Source organism: Leguminivora glycinivorella, chromosome 15 (genome assembly GCF_023078275.1).
Source record: "Leguminivora glycinivorella isolate SPB_JAAS2020 chromosome 15, LegGlyc_1.1, whole genome shotgun sequence".
NCBI classification, from domain to species: Eukaryota; Metazoa; Arthropoda; class Insecta; order Lepidoptera; family Tortricidae; genus Leguminivora; species Leguminivora glycinivorella.
The window spans coordinates 12,671,458-12,689,056 of NC_062985.1; the positions used below are offsets into that span (position 1 = coordinate 12,671,458).

Sequence of the window (17,599 nt, forward strand, 5' to 3'; positions counted from 1 at the left end):
GTCCACAGCATGCTAAAGTTTTTTCTTACACGACAATGCTCGCCCACACATTGCAAAAGTGACTCGGCTAAAGCTATTGGAGCTAGGTTGGAAAGTGATACCTCATCCACCGTACTCTCCAGACTTGGCACCTACGGATTACGCATTGTTCAGATCGCTAAGCAATGCCTTGAATGAAAAAAAGTTCGATGATCAAGCCCATCTACGACAGTACATAGCTGAGTTTTTGAATCTAAACCTAAGAACTTCTTCGCCGATGCTATTCATTATTTACCAGAACGATGGAGACAAGTAGTAGATAACGAAGGCCGTTATATTTTTGATAAATGATTAAAATAATAAATTAAATAAAAATTACAATATTGGTTATGATTCGCTCATTACTTTCTTACCAACCCAATACATTGCGATATTTGATTGGTGTTGTCCACGGTGAAACAAAACACAAAGTTAATGCTCCATTTTGTCTTTTGTCTTACAATGTCTCCCCATCATTATCATTCCTTAGTTTAGGTACGTACTTCAAAACGCCCAATCGTCCAAATAATTTTAAATAATGATCGCTTCAGAAACACGGAACTACGCTCCAGAACGGGAGTTGTAGATGTGGACGTCAATACCGCTAAGTTAAAGTGGGACTGGGCCGGACATGTCTACCGTATGCATCCGGAAAGGTGGGCCAAAATGGTGACAGACTGGGACCCGCGGAATACCATAGCCGATGCAGGCCGGGGTTCGGGCAGACCAAAAAGGAGATGGCGGGACAACCTAGACGCATTCTACCCAAACTGGTGGGAAAACGCTGATAACAGGGTCGAGTGGAAAAAACGAGGGGAGGCCTTTTTGCCCAGCAGTGGGGCACTAAAAGAGGCTAATTAAAAAAAATGATGGCTGGTAAACACTGCAGACACTTACCCCCTTATTCATAAACATACTCTAAAGTTATCAAGCCGATAAAGTTTGTTTGTCCTTTTCTATCACACCTATATGTCGGAAAGGGACAAACGAATTTTATCGGTTTGATAACTTTAGATCACGTTTATGAATAAGGGGGTAACAATATAAAGCGAGGACAGGGAGTAAGACTGATAAGCAAAGGCAATTCCGTGATGCAAAGCTTATTAAAGCTATAAACTTCGTATCATAAAAGAAATTAAACAAAAACAATACAAATTTAACGCGAGCATAATTACAAACCTCAATTTAGCGTCTAGAGGAGTTAGAGCGATCATAAAGAGGTTTTACTACTACGCCATAAAATCACGTAGGCAGCGAGACCTTTAATGCAAAATCCGCTGATAAAGTGTAGGTCCTTGGGGATTCCTTAAGTTCATTCTCTCTTTATGGGTGGTGATATTTAAATTATAATGTTCGTGTTTGAACGGGAGGTCGTCGCCTTTTTATGCACATTTCATATGAAGAGATAAAATGATTCTCGCGAGGACGATTGCCGCAGCCGAGTGGTTTAGGAGTCTTAACTGGATATATCCTTGATATAGTCTTTTTTAACTTATTAAAGTTATGAAGCTCGTCAATGCGGTAATATTTCGGCCCGAATGAGACTTTAAACTACATCAAATATTACAGGCATTAAGTCCGGCTATATGTACCTACTTTTTTATCGTGAAATATAGTTTTAAACTTTGTATCACTTTGTACAAATAAATATTTAATATAGATACCATGCTATATGTTAAACCTTTGGTGTGTCAGCAATCGAGTCCCGACCGATATCGTCAATCAACTTTAAAATTTGGTTGATTGGAATAAAATCAAAGTTCTATCTACTCGAAAATTACTATCCCACTCATATTTTGGTTTGAACAAAGGTCATTATTGACACTGACATATTATATCATTGTAGCAGTAACTATTCACATCTTAAAAGCATTGTCCAGTATATTATTTTCAAAAATAAAACTATTTAAAATACCATTTCCGTCTCCCCCAATTAAACATGCCGTGTTTACTCGGAACTAACACCACAGAATACATAATAGTACAAGTACAGAAGGCCCACTGCTTTGATGTTCACGACATGCCGCCTTTTTAAATGCCTACAAAACTCTTACAAAGAAACGAGCCGCACGTGCGCGGCGCCCGGCAATAGGGTTGCCTATGGACTAAAACGAATTAATACTCAGATAAAATGTACTGTACATAACTATTATATTCAAGTCTTGGTTACTTTATAGATATATTTAAATAGTATTTATATATTTTTGTTTGAGTTCCAACATCACAAGCCTTATTGAATCTTTTTGGGGGAGTTAATCAGTAGTAGATCTGTTTAAAAATGTCCTATGGTATTTATTTTATTCATGATATCTATTTAACTAAGCATTACTAGCCATTCCACACGCGGACATCGTATATGAACCTTAAAAAAAACTCGCGACGTAAAGTAACATTAGAAAGTGCGAACGTGCGTTCCGTGAGAACGCGCGCCACCCCTGATTAGGCCGCGAACTCGCGGCCGCCGACATGTACTTGTAGCGCGGCGATAGAATCGCGGAGTGAGCCGCCCCTGCTAACACGTAAACAGGAAATATAACTGTATTAATTTCACTCATTAGCCAACTGCTTTGAAAGATGTTTTCGCAGCAAAGTTTCAGAGACAATGTTTCCTTTACTCTGCGAAGCTAATGTTTATTCTTTAACTTTGTTAAATATACGAGTAACAATGAGCGAAAATGTTGGCGGAGGAAATAGAATGAGTACCGAGTAGCTACTTCGCTTTCAAGATGCCAGCGTACTTAATTAAAAGGGACAATTTCGAGCGTTTTTAGGGTTCCGTAGTCAACTAGGAGCCCTTATAGTTACGCCATTTCTGTCTGTCCGTCCGTCCGCGGATAATCTCAGTGACCGTTAGCAAGAAAGCTGAAATTTGGTACCAATATGTATATCAATCACGCCGACAAAGTGGTAAAATAAAAAGTGGAAAAAAAATGTTTTGTTAGGGTACCCCCCCCCCCCTACATGTAAAGTGGGGACTGTTTTTTTTTTCATTCCAACCCCAACGTGTGATATATTGTTGGATAGGATTTAAAAATGAATAAGGGTTCACTTAAATCGTTTTTTAATAATATTAATATTTCCGGAAATAATCGCTCTTAAAGGAAAAAAAAGTGTGTGTGTCCCCCTCTAACTTTTGAACCATATGTTTCAAAAATATGAAAAAAATCACAAAAGTAGAACTTTATAAAGACTTTCTAGGAAAATTATTTTGAACTTGATAGGTTCAGTAGTTTTTGAGAAAAATACGTAAAACTACCGAACCCTACACTGAGCGTGGCCCGACACGCACTTGGTCGGTTTTAAATTAAATATTTAATGGCAATCTTGTGCATTGATCAATTTTGTGCAATATAAGAAATGGACCTGCCTATATTTTACTAGTTAATTCTCTTTGCACCTGTAATCTGACCCTATTTAAGAAAATAAATGATTTATGATGTATAAATTTTCTAAGAAGAAATAGCAAACTAACGGCCATAATTGTTTAGTTGGCCACATCAGCTTCGAAAGTTTTTTTTTAAATATATATTACATATCCTATATTTTATTAGTTAATTATCTTTAGAATACCTATAGCAAAGTACCTACATATATTATTTTGTATATGCAACACCTGTAATCTGACCCTATTCACGAAAATAAATTATTTATGATTTCTACATTTTCTAAGAAGAAAAAGCAAACTAACGGCCAAAATTGTTTAATTGACCACACCAGCTTCGAAAGGTTTTTATTTTTATTTTTTAAATATATACTTATTACATATATAAAAAAATCATTTCATCCTCTAGAGTGGCGAACTTATTTCACGCAAATTTTGAGTTTACTAGTCACGTTTACGCGTGCTTGCACTATTAAAGATACATTACGAAATATCAAAAAAGTTTTATAAACTATGACAATTTTATACATATCACACGCTCTTCACGAATGAGTCACCAACCGTTTTTTAGCTCACAGCAATTTCGATTTCTTTGTTCAAGGGACTACAAACAATGATATTATTATCTAAAATTATATAACGTTATTAGCCAATTATAAATTCCATCCTTGTACCGCCATTATCCTTGTCAGCTACGGCCGGCGCATGCGCGCCTTCCGCGTGTTTGTTTTCTATTAAAATTATAAGTGATTCCCGTCCTTACTATTCCCATAGGATATTGTACAACGATGACTTCAAGGTGTTATGTTTATCCCATTTCAATATTTATGTGTAAACGCGTATTATACAGTTTATCAAATTTGCTTTTGATTTACTTAAAAAATATATTATGATGTTTCTACTGAAATTTTTCTTTTGTCACTATCAAATCCTATCCATAACGTATTCGAGTAGGCAGTAGGTTCTTTTTAGGGTTCCGTAGTCTGTCTGTCTGTCTGTCCGTCCGTCCGTCCGTCCGTCCGCGGATAATCTCAGTAACTGTTAGCACTAGAAAGCTGAAATTTGGTACCAATATGTATATCAATCACGCCAACAAAGTGCAAAAATAAAAAATGGAAAAAAATGTTTTATTGGGGTACGCCCCCCCCCCCCCCTACATGTAAAGTGGGGGCTGATATTTTTTTCATTCCAACCCCAACGTGTGATATATTGTTGGATAGGTATTTATAAATGAATGAGGGTTTACTAAGATCGTTTTTTGATAATATTTATATTTTCGGAAATAATCGCTCCTAAAGCTCTACCTTTTGAACCATATTTTTAAAAAATATGAAAAAAATCACAAAAGTAGAACTTTATAAAGACTTTCTAGGAAAATTGTTTTGAACTTGATAGGTTCGAGAAAAATACGGAAAACTACAGAACCCTACACTGAGCGTGGCCCGACACGCTCTTGGCCGGTTTTTTTATTTGAGTGAAGGCATATTTTCAATTTAATGACACCAATTGGTGTAGCTTTTTAATCAGATTATGATAATCCTAATCTTGACAGACTATAAGTAGTAAAGACAACACCCAAAATATTACCCATTTAGGTACTTCCCCAACACACATTTCATATCCTACTTGTAGATTATCCGATATGAAAAAGTGAGGAGTGTTACTTATCTACTTTTAATTAATTAACAACAATTTAGATTTATGAGCTACAAATGATACAAGATTGTCTCTCATTAACAAACATGAGAACAGCCAACCGCAAAAACCATCACACATCTTTAGCATCTCAATAAACAGCCTATAAACAATGTAATACCAATAATAATCGACTTCCGAATCGCGCGATCACATTTCCTCAATTACTGAGGACAATTTCTAATTGGTAATCAATACATGTCATAACAAGTCGTTGAACTAAACAACAATGAGATGATTTCAATAATTACAATAATTGTGGGCGCAAAAACCCGAGCTGCTCCGACGGTGTAATATAAAGACCGAGATGCGTGGAGACAGATCAATGCGGCGAAATAGAACGACGCGTGCGGATTACTGTTGCAAATTGAGATGAATTATTTGGTGAGATATTTTTTTTTTTTTATATTAAAGTGCAGTGATAAGTGAAAAAAAAATTAGGATATTTAAATTCAGATAAGTGAAAACAATCCGTTCGTATTATGGTACTAAAAAACATTAAGTAGCATCATCACTTAATAATGTACCCATTTTAGTTTAGGTACTACTTCTTATGAAATCATTCTTGTAATAATCGATAATTAAATTAGTAGGTGCCCGGTGGGCGTTTTCAAAAATTGGGACTAATAATTAGCGTGAGTTGTTAAGAAAAAGTTAAATCGATGTCAGTTTTGTAGTGTAACGCAAACAAAAACATATTACTGTTTATTTATTTTTATATAGAGTCGCCTACAAACATTAGTTATTTGTTTTACAAGGGGGCAAAGTTGTTGTTTAACCGCACGTGCCAATATTGACACCCGAGCAAGCGAAAGATTCTAATATTGAGCCGCGAGCGTAGCGAGTAAATCAAATCTAAATCAAACTAAATCAAATCTATCAATCTAAACAATATTTATGATTCAAAATCATCATTTACACGTAAATTATACCAGCCAGCTCAAGACATCAAGGTAAAATTTGTATGAAATTACTTTGCACTCTTGTGGATAAAATGCAATTTTGCTATCTGTTTTCGAATAGCAACGTATAAGTCCGTTTTCACATTATCCGATCCGATATCGGATGTCGGAAGGATTTCAATAGAAAAAATCCAAGATGGCGCCTGTAATGTATGGGATATCGGTCCGACATCCGATATCGGATCGGATAATGTGAAAACGCACTAAGCCTTTACCAGTTGGTGTCGTAAAAAATAATTAATAGGTACCGTTTTAGAACTTTTTACACAGATTTTACTCGTAAGTAATATGTAATTAATAAGTTAAATAATTACTTATCTATTTTTTATAAAATGTCATGTGACGATGTTCAAAGTTTAAACTCTTGGCTCTAATTCTGACCCGCATTTAACACATAACATTTTAATTCGAAATTAAGATTTGCAGTTATATATCATTTAATTAAATTTACAACAAGAAAACTACATGTCCCACAAAAATCATAGTATACAAATAATAATTTGTTTAGCGTTATATTTTTAGAATATCAGTAGGTATATGGTCTGGCGTCGTAGTTGGTAGTGACCCTGCCTGATAAGCCGCGGTCCCGGGTTCGAATCCCGGTAAGGGCATTTATTTGTGTGATGAGCACAGATATTTGTTCCTGAGTCATGGATGTTTTCTATGTATATATGTATTTATCTATATAAGTACCTATGTATTTCGTCGCCTAGCACCCATAGTACAAGCTTTGCTTAGTTTGGGGCTAGATTGATCTGTGTAATAATATTTACTTAATATTTCCCTCAATATTTACTTATTTATATTATAATAAGTAACTTACATTCCAATGTAGTATTGTGAACTGCATGATTACTAGTAATAAATCGATTAGTTAAGATTATCAGTGATACGTCTTGTTGGATTTGTGTAACTAGATAATCGGTCTGTTTAACAGTATTGATAGAGACGATTGAGATCTATAATGGAATTCTAGATTATCACGCACGGTTCCTTGGTCAAAAGCAGTAAATCAATCACATATAGTTAGCGAACACTACTAATACTAAAGTTTTACATCAACGGAATCTCTTCAACGGGACTAAGAAAGGATTTCTCAAAATTCATAAATTCATTCGTAAAATGGGGTCCAAAGTTTGTATGGGAAAACAAGATTATTTTATTCAAAACTTCACAGGGGTATTCCTAAACATAATTGTATGACTTTAGTATGCGACTGAAGCCGCGGGCAAAACCTAGTTTAAATATAAAATAAATACCTAACTCAATTATTTTAAAGACATTTGTGTACATGTAGGTATTTGATTGTCGTATATTAAGCGCTACAAAGAGGGCCATCAACATATTGTAAAAAAAAATAAACGGCTCAAAATCTTCATCATGCCTATGCGTTTTGCCGCTAAAAATATTCCCGATTTATACCCAATCGTGCTAAAATATCCCTAAAGAGCACAAAGAAGATGCATTTAAGCGAAAATGCCGAGTTACTGGCGTTAAATTATGATTTTCACACCATTAAATTAAATTACACTGCGCTTGCAAGCAGCCCACAAGCGGCCCGGGCATGACGCGTATCTCAACCTACAATATTCACGAAACGTTTTGTGAGCGCTTCGTAGTTTGCTTCTAGAATTATTAGGATTGGACCAAGTTGGTAGTGCACGGTCCCGCCAGTGTACGGGTTCGGTAAACGTCAGAATTTTGTGAGGGTTTGACGTTTTTTAATGGAACACGTGCACCGGTCGGACTATCAAAATTGCTGCCAACTCAACTTCATAGACTACGAGTACGTTTATAAAGATTACAAGATCCTGACGTACACATACATACTGTATTGAATCAAAATTAAATCTGTTTCTTATGTTTTGTATGAATACGTGCACATTTGTGCATTTGACGACCGGTCTGGCCTAGTCGGTAGTGACCCTGCCTGCTACGCCGCGGTCCCGTGTTCGAATCCCGGTAAGGGCATTTATTTGTGTGATCAACACACATTCCTGAGTCATGGATGCTCTCTATGTATATAATTATTTGTATATAATATATATAATATATCGTTGTCTGAGTACAGTTAACCAATCTGAATCCTAGGCCACTGTAGAACTCTTTCACAGTAAGAGTCAACGTGACTGCTATATCAAATAAAGCACGATGCACGGTGTCAAGACGATAAGGTTCTAGAGTGGCCTACGATTCTAATTGGTTGACTGTACCCACAATACAAGTCTTCTTGATCTTAACTGAGTTTAGACCAGCAAGTTATTGCTGCAAGTTTTGAGACGCTATAGGTAAGAGTGAGTAGCAAATATCTGCATCGCTTTCTTGCATATACTTCTGTCTCAACTTGCAGCAATAATTTGCACGTCTAAACTCAAATGGGAATGGGACTCAGTCAATTTGTGTAAAAATGTCCTAAAATATTTGTTTTTCCCCTCACTAGCTCGGAAACACGTGTTTTGTCCTTTAATACCAGCGGGTAAAAACGCATTTTATCCACTAGTGGGTAAAGTAATTTGACCTTGAATAAAGTCAAATTAACTGCTTTAAAATTGATAAAAGTAGGTGAATCTAGTAATAAAGATGATTTACCACCTGTGGAACTACTGGAAGCAATGATAAACGCATTTTTTGCGTTGTAGTTTCCTCGTTATAGTGAGGGGAAAAGTTTTGTGTTACACTCGGGTGCAAATGTATTTTACTTCTCGTGTGTTAAAAAACTCGCAAGTTCAGGATTCTATTCTCGAACCACTCGCTTCGCTCGTGGTTCAACTATAGAATCCTTTCACTTGCTCGTTTTTCAATTCCACACTCGGCGTTAAAATACAACTTTGCCCCTTGTATAACAAATAACTATTATTTGTGCGATGCACTCTACGATGAGATGATGGACAGAAACGTATAGGGTCGACTTGATTTTTAAATTTCGATATTTTGAATTAGGAATTTTTTTGTACCTAAGATCTCAATTATCTCAAACAAACAGTTCGAGTAAGGAAGAAAAGAATACCACTCGCACTAATTTGTAACTATCGCAAAGTAACCCCAATTTCCAAGTCATGCCGTCGACGGTAAAAGTGCAGAGTTTTGAAACTGACAGTTTTACGCTGGTTTCATCGTAATACTGGTATTGTCTTGTGAATAACTTTCCTTATCGCGTCCGTTTGCCATATTTTTGGAGGCTGCGGCTCGATCAACGATGCCACCGAGCAAATATCAATTCGGCGGTTTACATATCAATGAATTCAAAAGAAATTGTAGGTTACCTGTATTTTACCAGGCCACCGATGGTGAATGAAAACGAGTCACACTTTCACTGAACTGTATATGACACAATAATATTCACATTTACACAAGAAAATACATCGTTTACAAAGCACAATATTTATTTGCTGTGCTGTCACAGAACTGATTCTACTACCTATGACGCGCGTTGGCAGAGGCATCGGTGTCGGTTAAAAGCTGCCAGCACACGCGCAACACAAAGGTTGATGTTGCATAGGTGTTGCTTACCTTACACCAACGGTGGTAGCACGTGATAGTATAGTGCTAAATTAATTTACCAGAATGTATTAGTAGGTATCTTATTTATAGGACAAATAATAATTATTAGTTTTCAGGGGGAAAAGTTGTTGTTTAACCGCACGTGTCAATATTGATACCCGAGCAGGCGAAAGATTCCAATATTCAAAATGTGGAATCTTGAGCGGGATGAGGGTCTCAAGGCTTGTAGGTTAAACAAATCTTGCTACACTAACACAAATAAGAAAATAACAACTTTAAACATCCAAATAAATATAAATAAATATTGAGGACACCTTACACAGATCAACTTAGCCCCAAACTAAGCAAAGCTTGTACTATGTGTGCTAAGCGACGATATACATACTTAAATATATAAATACATACTTATATACATAGGAAACATCCATGACAGGAACAAATATCTGTGCTCATCACACAAATAAATGACCTTACCGGAATTCGAACCCAGTACCGCGGCTTAGCAGGCAGGGTCACTACCGACTGAGCCAGACCGGTCGTCATCTTTGGTCATCAAGTTAAAATTTGTAATTATGAAATTACTTTTACACTTTTGTGGTAAAAAAGCAATATTCTCATCCGTTTTTGAAGTCTCTAGACAGCTTTTACTAATTGGTGTGGTGAAAAAGAACTTAAAGATCTTATTCCATTAAACAATATTGAACGTATTTAACATTTATTTTCAGAACATACTTTTAATATCGTGCTCGCTGGCCGTTGCGGCTACGCAGCGGCTGGACGACAACAGCACGGATGGTCAAAGAAGGAGCACTGGTGGCTACGGTCTGCTGAGACCCGGCTACGGGAACCCTGGCTACGGCGGCGGGTATAACGGGTATGTTAGAAATAAAACCTTTATTAAACTATCCTACACATAAGTAACTTGATCAACTTGAAGATCTAGCTACGAGGACCCTGGTGGTGGATATAATCGGACAGGTTTCTGCAACGGTATATTGAGTCCCGGCAACCCGGTCTACGATGCTAGATGGCGGATATAAAGGATTTAGTCATTACTGTTAGGTACAGGAAGACGACAAACGCTTACTAGTGTCTGAGTAGGTCTGCTTTATAGCCATATTGTAACTTGAGTATTGTACAAATTCTAAAAGCTAAGTAAATCTTAATATGTTACAAAAATCATACTTACAACAGTTATAACCACTCCTTCCTCCTTTCCACTATCCGCGCAACAAGTAATTCATAGTTACTATTATTATTGCTTTATAGTGGCTACGGTGGCGGTTACGGAGGTGGTTATTACGGCGGAGGTTACGGAGGCGGATATCAACCCGGCTACGGACAGGGTGGCTACGGTGGTTACCAACCCGGCTACGGTCAAGGAGGCTATGGTGGTGGTTACCAACCTGGAGGGTTCGGTGGTTACCAAGGGGGATATCCGGGATACCAAGGAGGATTTGGAGGTAAGGACATTATATCATGACAATTTTGATATGTGTACCCATACTCAGATTATTCCCAGATATATTCATACTGTACACGTTTTATTACTATTGATTCTTTTTAGGGTTCCGTACCAAAAAGGTACAACAGGAACCCTTATGGTGCGACTCTGTCCGTCTACAGTCTGTCCGTCTGTCACATTCCTAAATATCTCGAGAACTACTAATACTATCAACTTGAAATTTGGAATAGTTGTGAACATTGTAAACCTCTACAAATAGAAAGTCTCGGAGGAAATATAGACTGGAGTAGCCTTTCAGTTACTTACCCCTCTGCCAAAAAACTTGAACAAATGTTCATAAAGTCACGTAAATACAATTTCACAATCGATTCATGCTCATTCACAGAATCGCCACGACACATATCACTGGTAATTAAAAATGCCCGCGTGTGCTGTGAACACTTGTAATAAGCGCTCAAATACCTCAAGTTTGCAAAAAGATGGCATAATATTCCATTTGTAAGTAATTTTAATATTGTTGTATTACTGTTTTTATTATCTAAATGATAATATTTTTGTCATACGTCATCGAATATCGATTTATGTGATCGAATGCAATCGATTCGAAATTTGTTGGTGGGTAGAAATTACGTCACGAACACTCCCCACGAGACTTCGATATTTTGCTTTTTAAGAAGTTACCTAATGTGGTTTAAAATAGGGTCGATATTTATATATCAATTTATTCATAAAAAGACGCACTCCCCACGAGACTTCATTTATATATTTTGTAAGAATTAACCTCATTGCAATTAGAATAGAGCATATAATAATATTGACAAGGATAATTGAAAATTAGAAAAATCATTTGACCGAGACTTGTCTTAGAGATGTGGGCATGGTCGATAAAATACCAAATATCGATAAAAAAGTATGATTTGCAAACCTTGATCACACAATTCATCATTTGAAATATATTTGCAATTTTCCGAAAGAGAATGATTTGAGTTTTATTACATGTACTTAATAAACTTTTCACTTTGAACCAGTATTGATAACAGTTAATGAAGACTAAACCATTTTTAGTTTATTTATTTAACCAAGTTTATTTATAATGATTTAGTACCACCAACCGCAGTAAACGTTGTTGATTAGTTAGTCTGGAAAAATAAATTAATGTTTTGTCAAAATGTCAAATATTTCTTTACCTACTAATCGTATTATCCATCGCTAGTCCACCCGCGTGATACCTACTACCCAGGATTGTCATTAGTGAATCTTAATATGATTATAATAGTGCCAAACATTAAACAGATCTAGATAAAACAACGACATCATTAAAATTATAATTTGCTTGATTAATTATTATCGACTTCTGTTATCGATGCCTGCCTCATCCCTATAATTTGAGACACACACGTGCGCATTTAGTGTCCGTACACACTGTGTTTCTACGAAGTATTTCCATGTGTGATATGTCTGTGTGCATCATAATGAGCATGTGTTATTTTTTTATCATAATGTGCGTGTGTATTGACAATAATATTTTTTGCATTTGTGAGTACTCCTTTACATGTGTTATTTCCTCACCTCCCGCGAATCTTGGCAGAATTATTTGTACGTAGACGCAACATGAAGGCTACTCCAGTCTATATTTCCTCCGAGTAGAAAGTATAATTTTTTTAAATATATTAATTTTAATTGTAGAAAATGGCCAAAATGAAAGGGGGGCAAACTGTAAATTTCAAGTTACTAGGTCAAGTGGGGTATCGTTGGAAAGAGCTCAAATTGAACGTAAATAAGCTATTTTTCATATTTTTTTTGTTGTGGAAAAAAAATGAATTTTGAAGGAAAATGTAAAAAAATACCGTCCCCCCCCCCCCTTATCTCCGAAGTTTACCAACGAAAAATTATCAAAATTTTAGTAAACATTGGTTTTATGCTAAATATTACAGGAAAAATATAATCGTGTTTGTATTTTGAATACTTTTTTTTTTATTCACAAAAAACTTTTCAGATTTTTACTTTCAATTTACCCGCCCTTGCGGATGCACATCGTACTTCAAATTAATACGAGATGTTACGTAAACCATCTTCTGTCCAATAAAGTAAAAACTGTTTAAATCGGTTAACATTATAAAGAATTATCCCTGAAAAACCAGGTCGCGCAAATTAGTTAGCAAATTGACCGTAAGATGGCGCTATACACAATAATACTCATTAGTGCCTATACTTTTGTCTTCTAGTCAAGTCATTAGAGTTATATGAAAATATGAGATTATTTTTACTAGGTAGTTTGAAAGAAAGTTTGTACGGAACCCTCGGTGGGCGAGTCCGACTCGCACTTGGCCGGTTTTTTTTATAAAGTACTTACCTACTGCACGAATAGGATTTTCTTGTCTTAATGTAAAAAAATATACTTAAGGTAGAACTTCAATGATATGATGATGGGTTAGATTGTGGCATAGGCGAGAGGCTGGCAACCTGTCACTGCAATGACACAATTTGGATTTCTTTTAACCCCTTTTTGCCAGGAGTGGCACTGAAACTTAGTAGTTCATGTGCTCTGCCTACCCCTTTACGGGATACAGGCGTGATTGTATGTATGTATGTATGTATGTTCAATGATATCTTCCCTCTAACATTAGAACTAAGAAGTATTTTATTTATATTCTATTATTTTAAGCGCAGCGCAGGTGCTAAATCTCCTTAAAAATTTGTAGATAGATAGGGCCTATCCTATCGTATTTTATGACCTACTTTCGTATCGATATTTCACTAATCTTGTATGTAAAATTGTAGATAAGACGATAATCCACTAAGATATTATACCTACCTACACGAACAGGAAGTGTAAATCGGATCGATATATAGAAATAACAACAGACTCTCAATAGGATTTAACCCGTTCAAAGGTTAGATTAAATATTTAACATGGATTAATGTCTCCAGGCGGATATCCTGGGTATCCCGGTGCTGGTTACCCGGGACCCGGGTATCCGGGATACGGCGGGTACCCCGGTTTCGGAGGTTTGTACATACATGTGTGTACCCATCATCACATAAACCATGAACAAACCTAGGGAGTAGTAAATTAATGGAAAATGTAGATCTTGTAAATTAATGTTCCTGGAAAACACATTATTTCCGTTGATTTATTTAAAACGGAAGTATAGGTAGTTGGGTAGGCTAAGCTGCAGCTTCCAAATCAGAGAGGATTTATTGAATTCACACCTTGTACCTACCACGTTTCTGAATGTTTTAAATTGACGTGCAGTGCTAGTACTACAGTCATGTTATAGTGATAGTGCTGGTACTACAATACCGAACATACCTACACCAATTTATTCCGTCGTTTGCTTGATGTATTGATGATAACTGTCAATATCGCCGAAAGTGCCGTTGGAACACTTTATCGAAACATCTTGTACGATATTTTTATTAAACGTGCCAATAAGGCACGCACAATGGGTGCTATTTATGGGCGTGGACAATAATTTACTACTCTCTGAACTAACATACTATCATTGGTCCGACCTTGGTTTTTGGTGTCTTTTACATAATTAGCGAAATAACACAACTAAGTAAGAGACGCACAGATTTATAGCTCTAGGGCCCCTGTGCACTTGAAAAAGCAATAAAAATCCAGCACCTTTCGACATCTTCAAAACCAATGCTGTCTTTAGGCCCGGGCCTTGTGAGTATAGGGGGAAATACGGCCCGAAACAAAAAAAAAATACTTACCCTGTATTTTTGCTCGGGTAACCTCAACTGTAATCCCCATCTCAGATTTATTAGAACGACTATTAGCTTGTTCGTTTTCTAAGATCCCCATACATTTACTATGGCTTACTTGATCTTAGAAAAGCGAACAGACTACAAACTTTCGTTTTCCTCCAGCGTTACTCATGCATAGCACATTCTTTGTTCTACTGACAGTCCATGCTTCACTGATTTTACCGACTTACACACGCCCCAGAGGGTAAATTCGGAAACTCAAAAAAATTGTAATTTAATTAAAACATGTTGTGGCATGCCAAATATTTTCTGGACACGGTAATAATGATTGAAATAGGTATGTCACATGAACTCATGCATTCGAACTTTGCGCTCTCATTTAAAAACTACTAATACACAAGTAAGCCACGCCCCCGAGGTTCCCGCGACCCCCGGTGCGCTGGTCAAGGTAGCGGCCAGGGTCAGGGGTGCGAAGAATCTCAGGCAAAGATCCGGCTACCACCACCGACAACCTTTGGCCCTGGCAACATACAACACGCGTACACTGCGGACCGACGAAAAGTTAGCGGAACTGGAGGAAGGATTGAACAAGTTGCGTTGGGACGTGTATACTAATATTCATAGCGAAGTAACATAAACATTCACGTAACATAATAATATATAATATTTATTTATTTAAATTACAAAATCTAAAGAAATTAGAGCGAGGCTCGATTTTTGCATTTTCTAATATTTTTTGCAACAAAAAATTACTACGGTCACTTCACCACCTTTCTTTATTTGTAGTGAAAAAGGCAACGAATAATGCATTTTCAATATAATTCCGATATCTCAATTCACATCCGAGAATGATTAAGCCAGAGGTTGATAAAACGTAGCTTCATCGCGTTTTAGTGCTCATGAAATGTCTACCTATCCTTTATCTCATGAAAATCCTGACTTCTGGGCTAGAAATTACTGGCAGTTTTATTACCAGGGCCCGTAAACACGTGATGTTCATAAAATGTTATTAAAACAAAGGAATCGCGGTCATAAACGTCAAACACAAAGTTATTTGTTAACAAAGAAGATGGTTTAAATACCTCAGCTTACTTTTCCGTTGTTAACTAATTATTTGCTTTGGGCAATCGTATATTATTGACCTGGCCCTCTTGATGAAAACTCTACAGTCAACCATTTTGATCTAGGTCACTGTAGAACCCTTTCACGGTAAACTTCAAAGTGACATCTAAGACAAATGCAGCACGGTGGTGTCAATAACACAGGTTCTAGATCTAGATTGGCCTAGGGTTCAAATTTGACCGTAAATACCGTCGAAAAAGTCGAAAATACAACGTTGTTAACATTAAATGGGTGAATCAACTTTTTCTTGCCTGTTATTGCCATGGTTACGGTCCCCTGAGTCACGCTGGTTTTATGCAAAATTATGCTACTGAAATTATGTAAGCATGCATTTAGTCCATGTTTATAAGTGGCAAATTAAGGAAAGGGCTTGTTAACACCATGCATGTTTGCATAGTTTAAGTAGCATAATTTTCCATAAAACCACCGTGACCATAAAACCACAGGGGACCGTAACCATGGCAATAACAGGCAAGAAAAAGTTGATTCACTCAAATGTACCCTACCTATAAAATTGCACTCATTTTAGGGTACCGTCCGAACTCCAGGCCGAACAACTATTACCCGGGCTACAACCAGTGGAGGCCCAGCTACAACCAATACCGACCGGGCTTCGACCGACAATATCCCGGTAAGAAATGTATAACACTAACTTCATTTTAAGGGGGTAACTTTATATAATCCGAAAACTACCATTCCAACGACTGATGGAATAAAACCAGTGGAGGCCCAGGTACAACCAATACCAGGTTTCGAAAGACAATATCCCGGTAATCTGTACATTAGCTTATACCACGTCAGTGGCAAACATGCATACGGCCCGCCTGATGGAAAGCGGTCACCGCAACCTATGGACGCATGCAACTCAAGGCGTGTCAGATGCGCGTTGCCAACCCATTAGAAACTTGCTTGCTTGCATTAGCTTTATATTTAATTATAAATCGGGAACACCTACGCAACATGTAAGCAACATGGAAGGTAATTTTGAATTTAGTCTTAATATTTCCCCTCTGCCGAAGCACATGTCCAAGTTTAGTAGCATACCAAAATCAGATTGAGGTGGACAAGATGTGCCTTTGACGTGGTGTCAATTTTCTACATGTCTGTCGTCAGCACTCAAACAATTGTTCATCGTGGTGATAATAATGATCACTTCAATGCTTATATCCTACCTAATTATTTTTAAATCGGGACTTAATCGCGTATGACTACATATTTAACTGACCTCCAACGTTTCAGGGACGGCGTTGTCCCCGTGGTCTCGGCGAAGACTCACCGTCTTCCCTTTAAGATTAAGTCCCGATTTACAAATAATTATGTGTAATAATCGTAAAAGTTTAAATCAGTGTTATATTCTACCTGTTGTGCAGGTAACTCTGGCAACTACCTCGGCGGTGGCTACGACGGTTTCACCGACAACTTCAGGTTGGTGGGACGCAAGGTGGGCGAGGACAAGAAGACCAGCTCCGAAGAGAAGTTCACAGTGTAATCTCACTTTTGTTGTTCATTAAATTATTTGTTTATATATCTGCTTGATTTCGTTAACCATTTCCACCTCGACAACTTATCTATTGGCACCACTGCGACGGAATCCGTCACAGACTTTAGAGCACCGTAGACTTATGTGCATACAGATGAAATCCAATTTTAGTGTTGATAGGTACAGTCGACCAAAAATGTGGTTTACCACCCTACGGGTGAGGTTCGTTTAAACGTCATGAGACAACAAGGTCGATT

The 17,599-nt window shown here is 37.0% G+C and overlaps 1 protein-coding gene across 2 annotated transcripts; it reads left to right on the forward strand.

The window, feature by feature from the left end:
* The first annotated feature begins 5,349 nt into the window (after window positions 1-5,349).
* On the forward strand, window positions 5,350-17,389 carry LOC125233931 (glycine-rich cell wall structural protein-like). Of its 2 annotated transcripts, XM_048140104.1 has the most exons (6): window positions 5,350-5,479; window positions 10,284-10,432; window positions 10,828-11,021; window positions 13,955-14,032; window positions 16,392-16,493; window positions 17,233-17,389. In XM_048140104.1, the coding sequence occupies exons 1-6, from the start codon at window positions 5,468-5,470 to the stop codon at window positions 17,349-17,351; spliced, it is 654 nt and encodes a 217-aa protein (XP_047996061.1). In that variant the 5' UTR covers window positions 5,350-5,467; the 3' UTR covers window positions 17,352-17,389. The 2 variants fall into 2 exon arrangements, with proteins under 2 accessions (XP_047996061.1, XP_047996062.1); XM_048140105.1 differs by lacking the exon at window positions 13,955-14,032.
* The last annotated feature ends 210 nt before the right edge of the window (window positions 17,390-17,599 follow it).

What these genes read in the sequence shown, in the direction of transcription:
- LOC125233931 (XM_048140104.1), top strand. An exon ending in TACGGCGGCGGGTATAACGG is followed by an intron (nt 10,433 to 10,827) that starts GTATGTTAGAAA and finishes ATTGCTTTATAG; the next exon opens with TGGCTACGGTGGCGGTTACG. An exon ending in CTTCGACCGACAATATCCCG is followed by an intron (nt 16,494 to 17,232) that starts GTAAGAAATGTA and finishes CCTGTTGTGCAG; the next exon opens with GTAACTCTGGCAACTACCTC.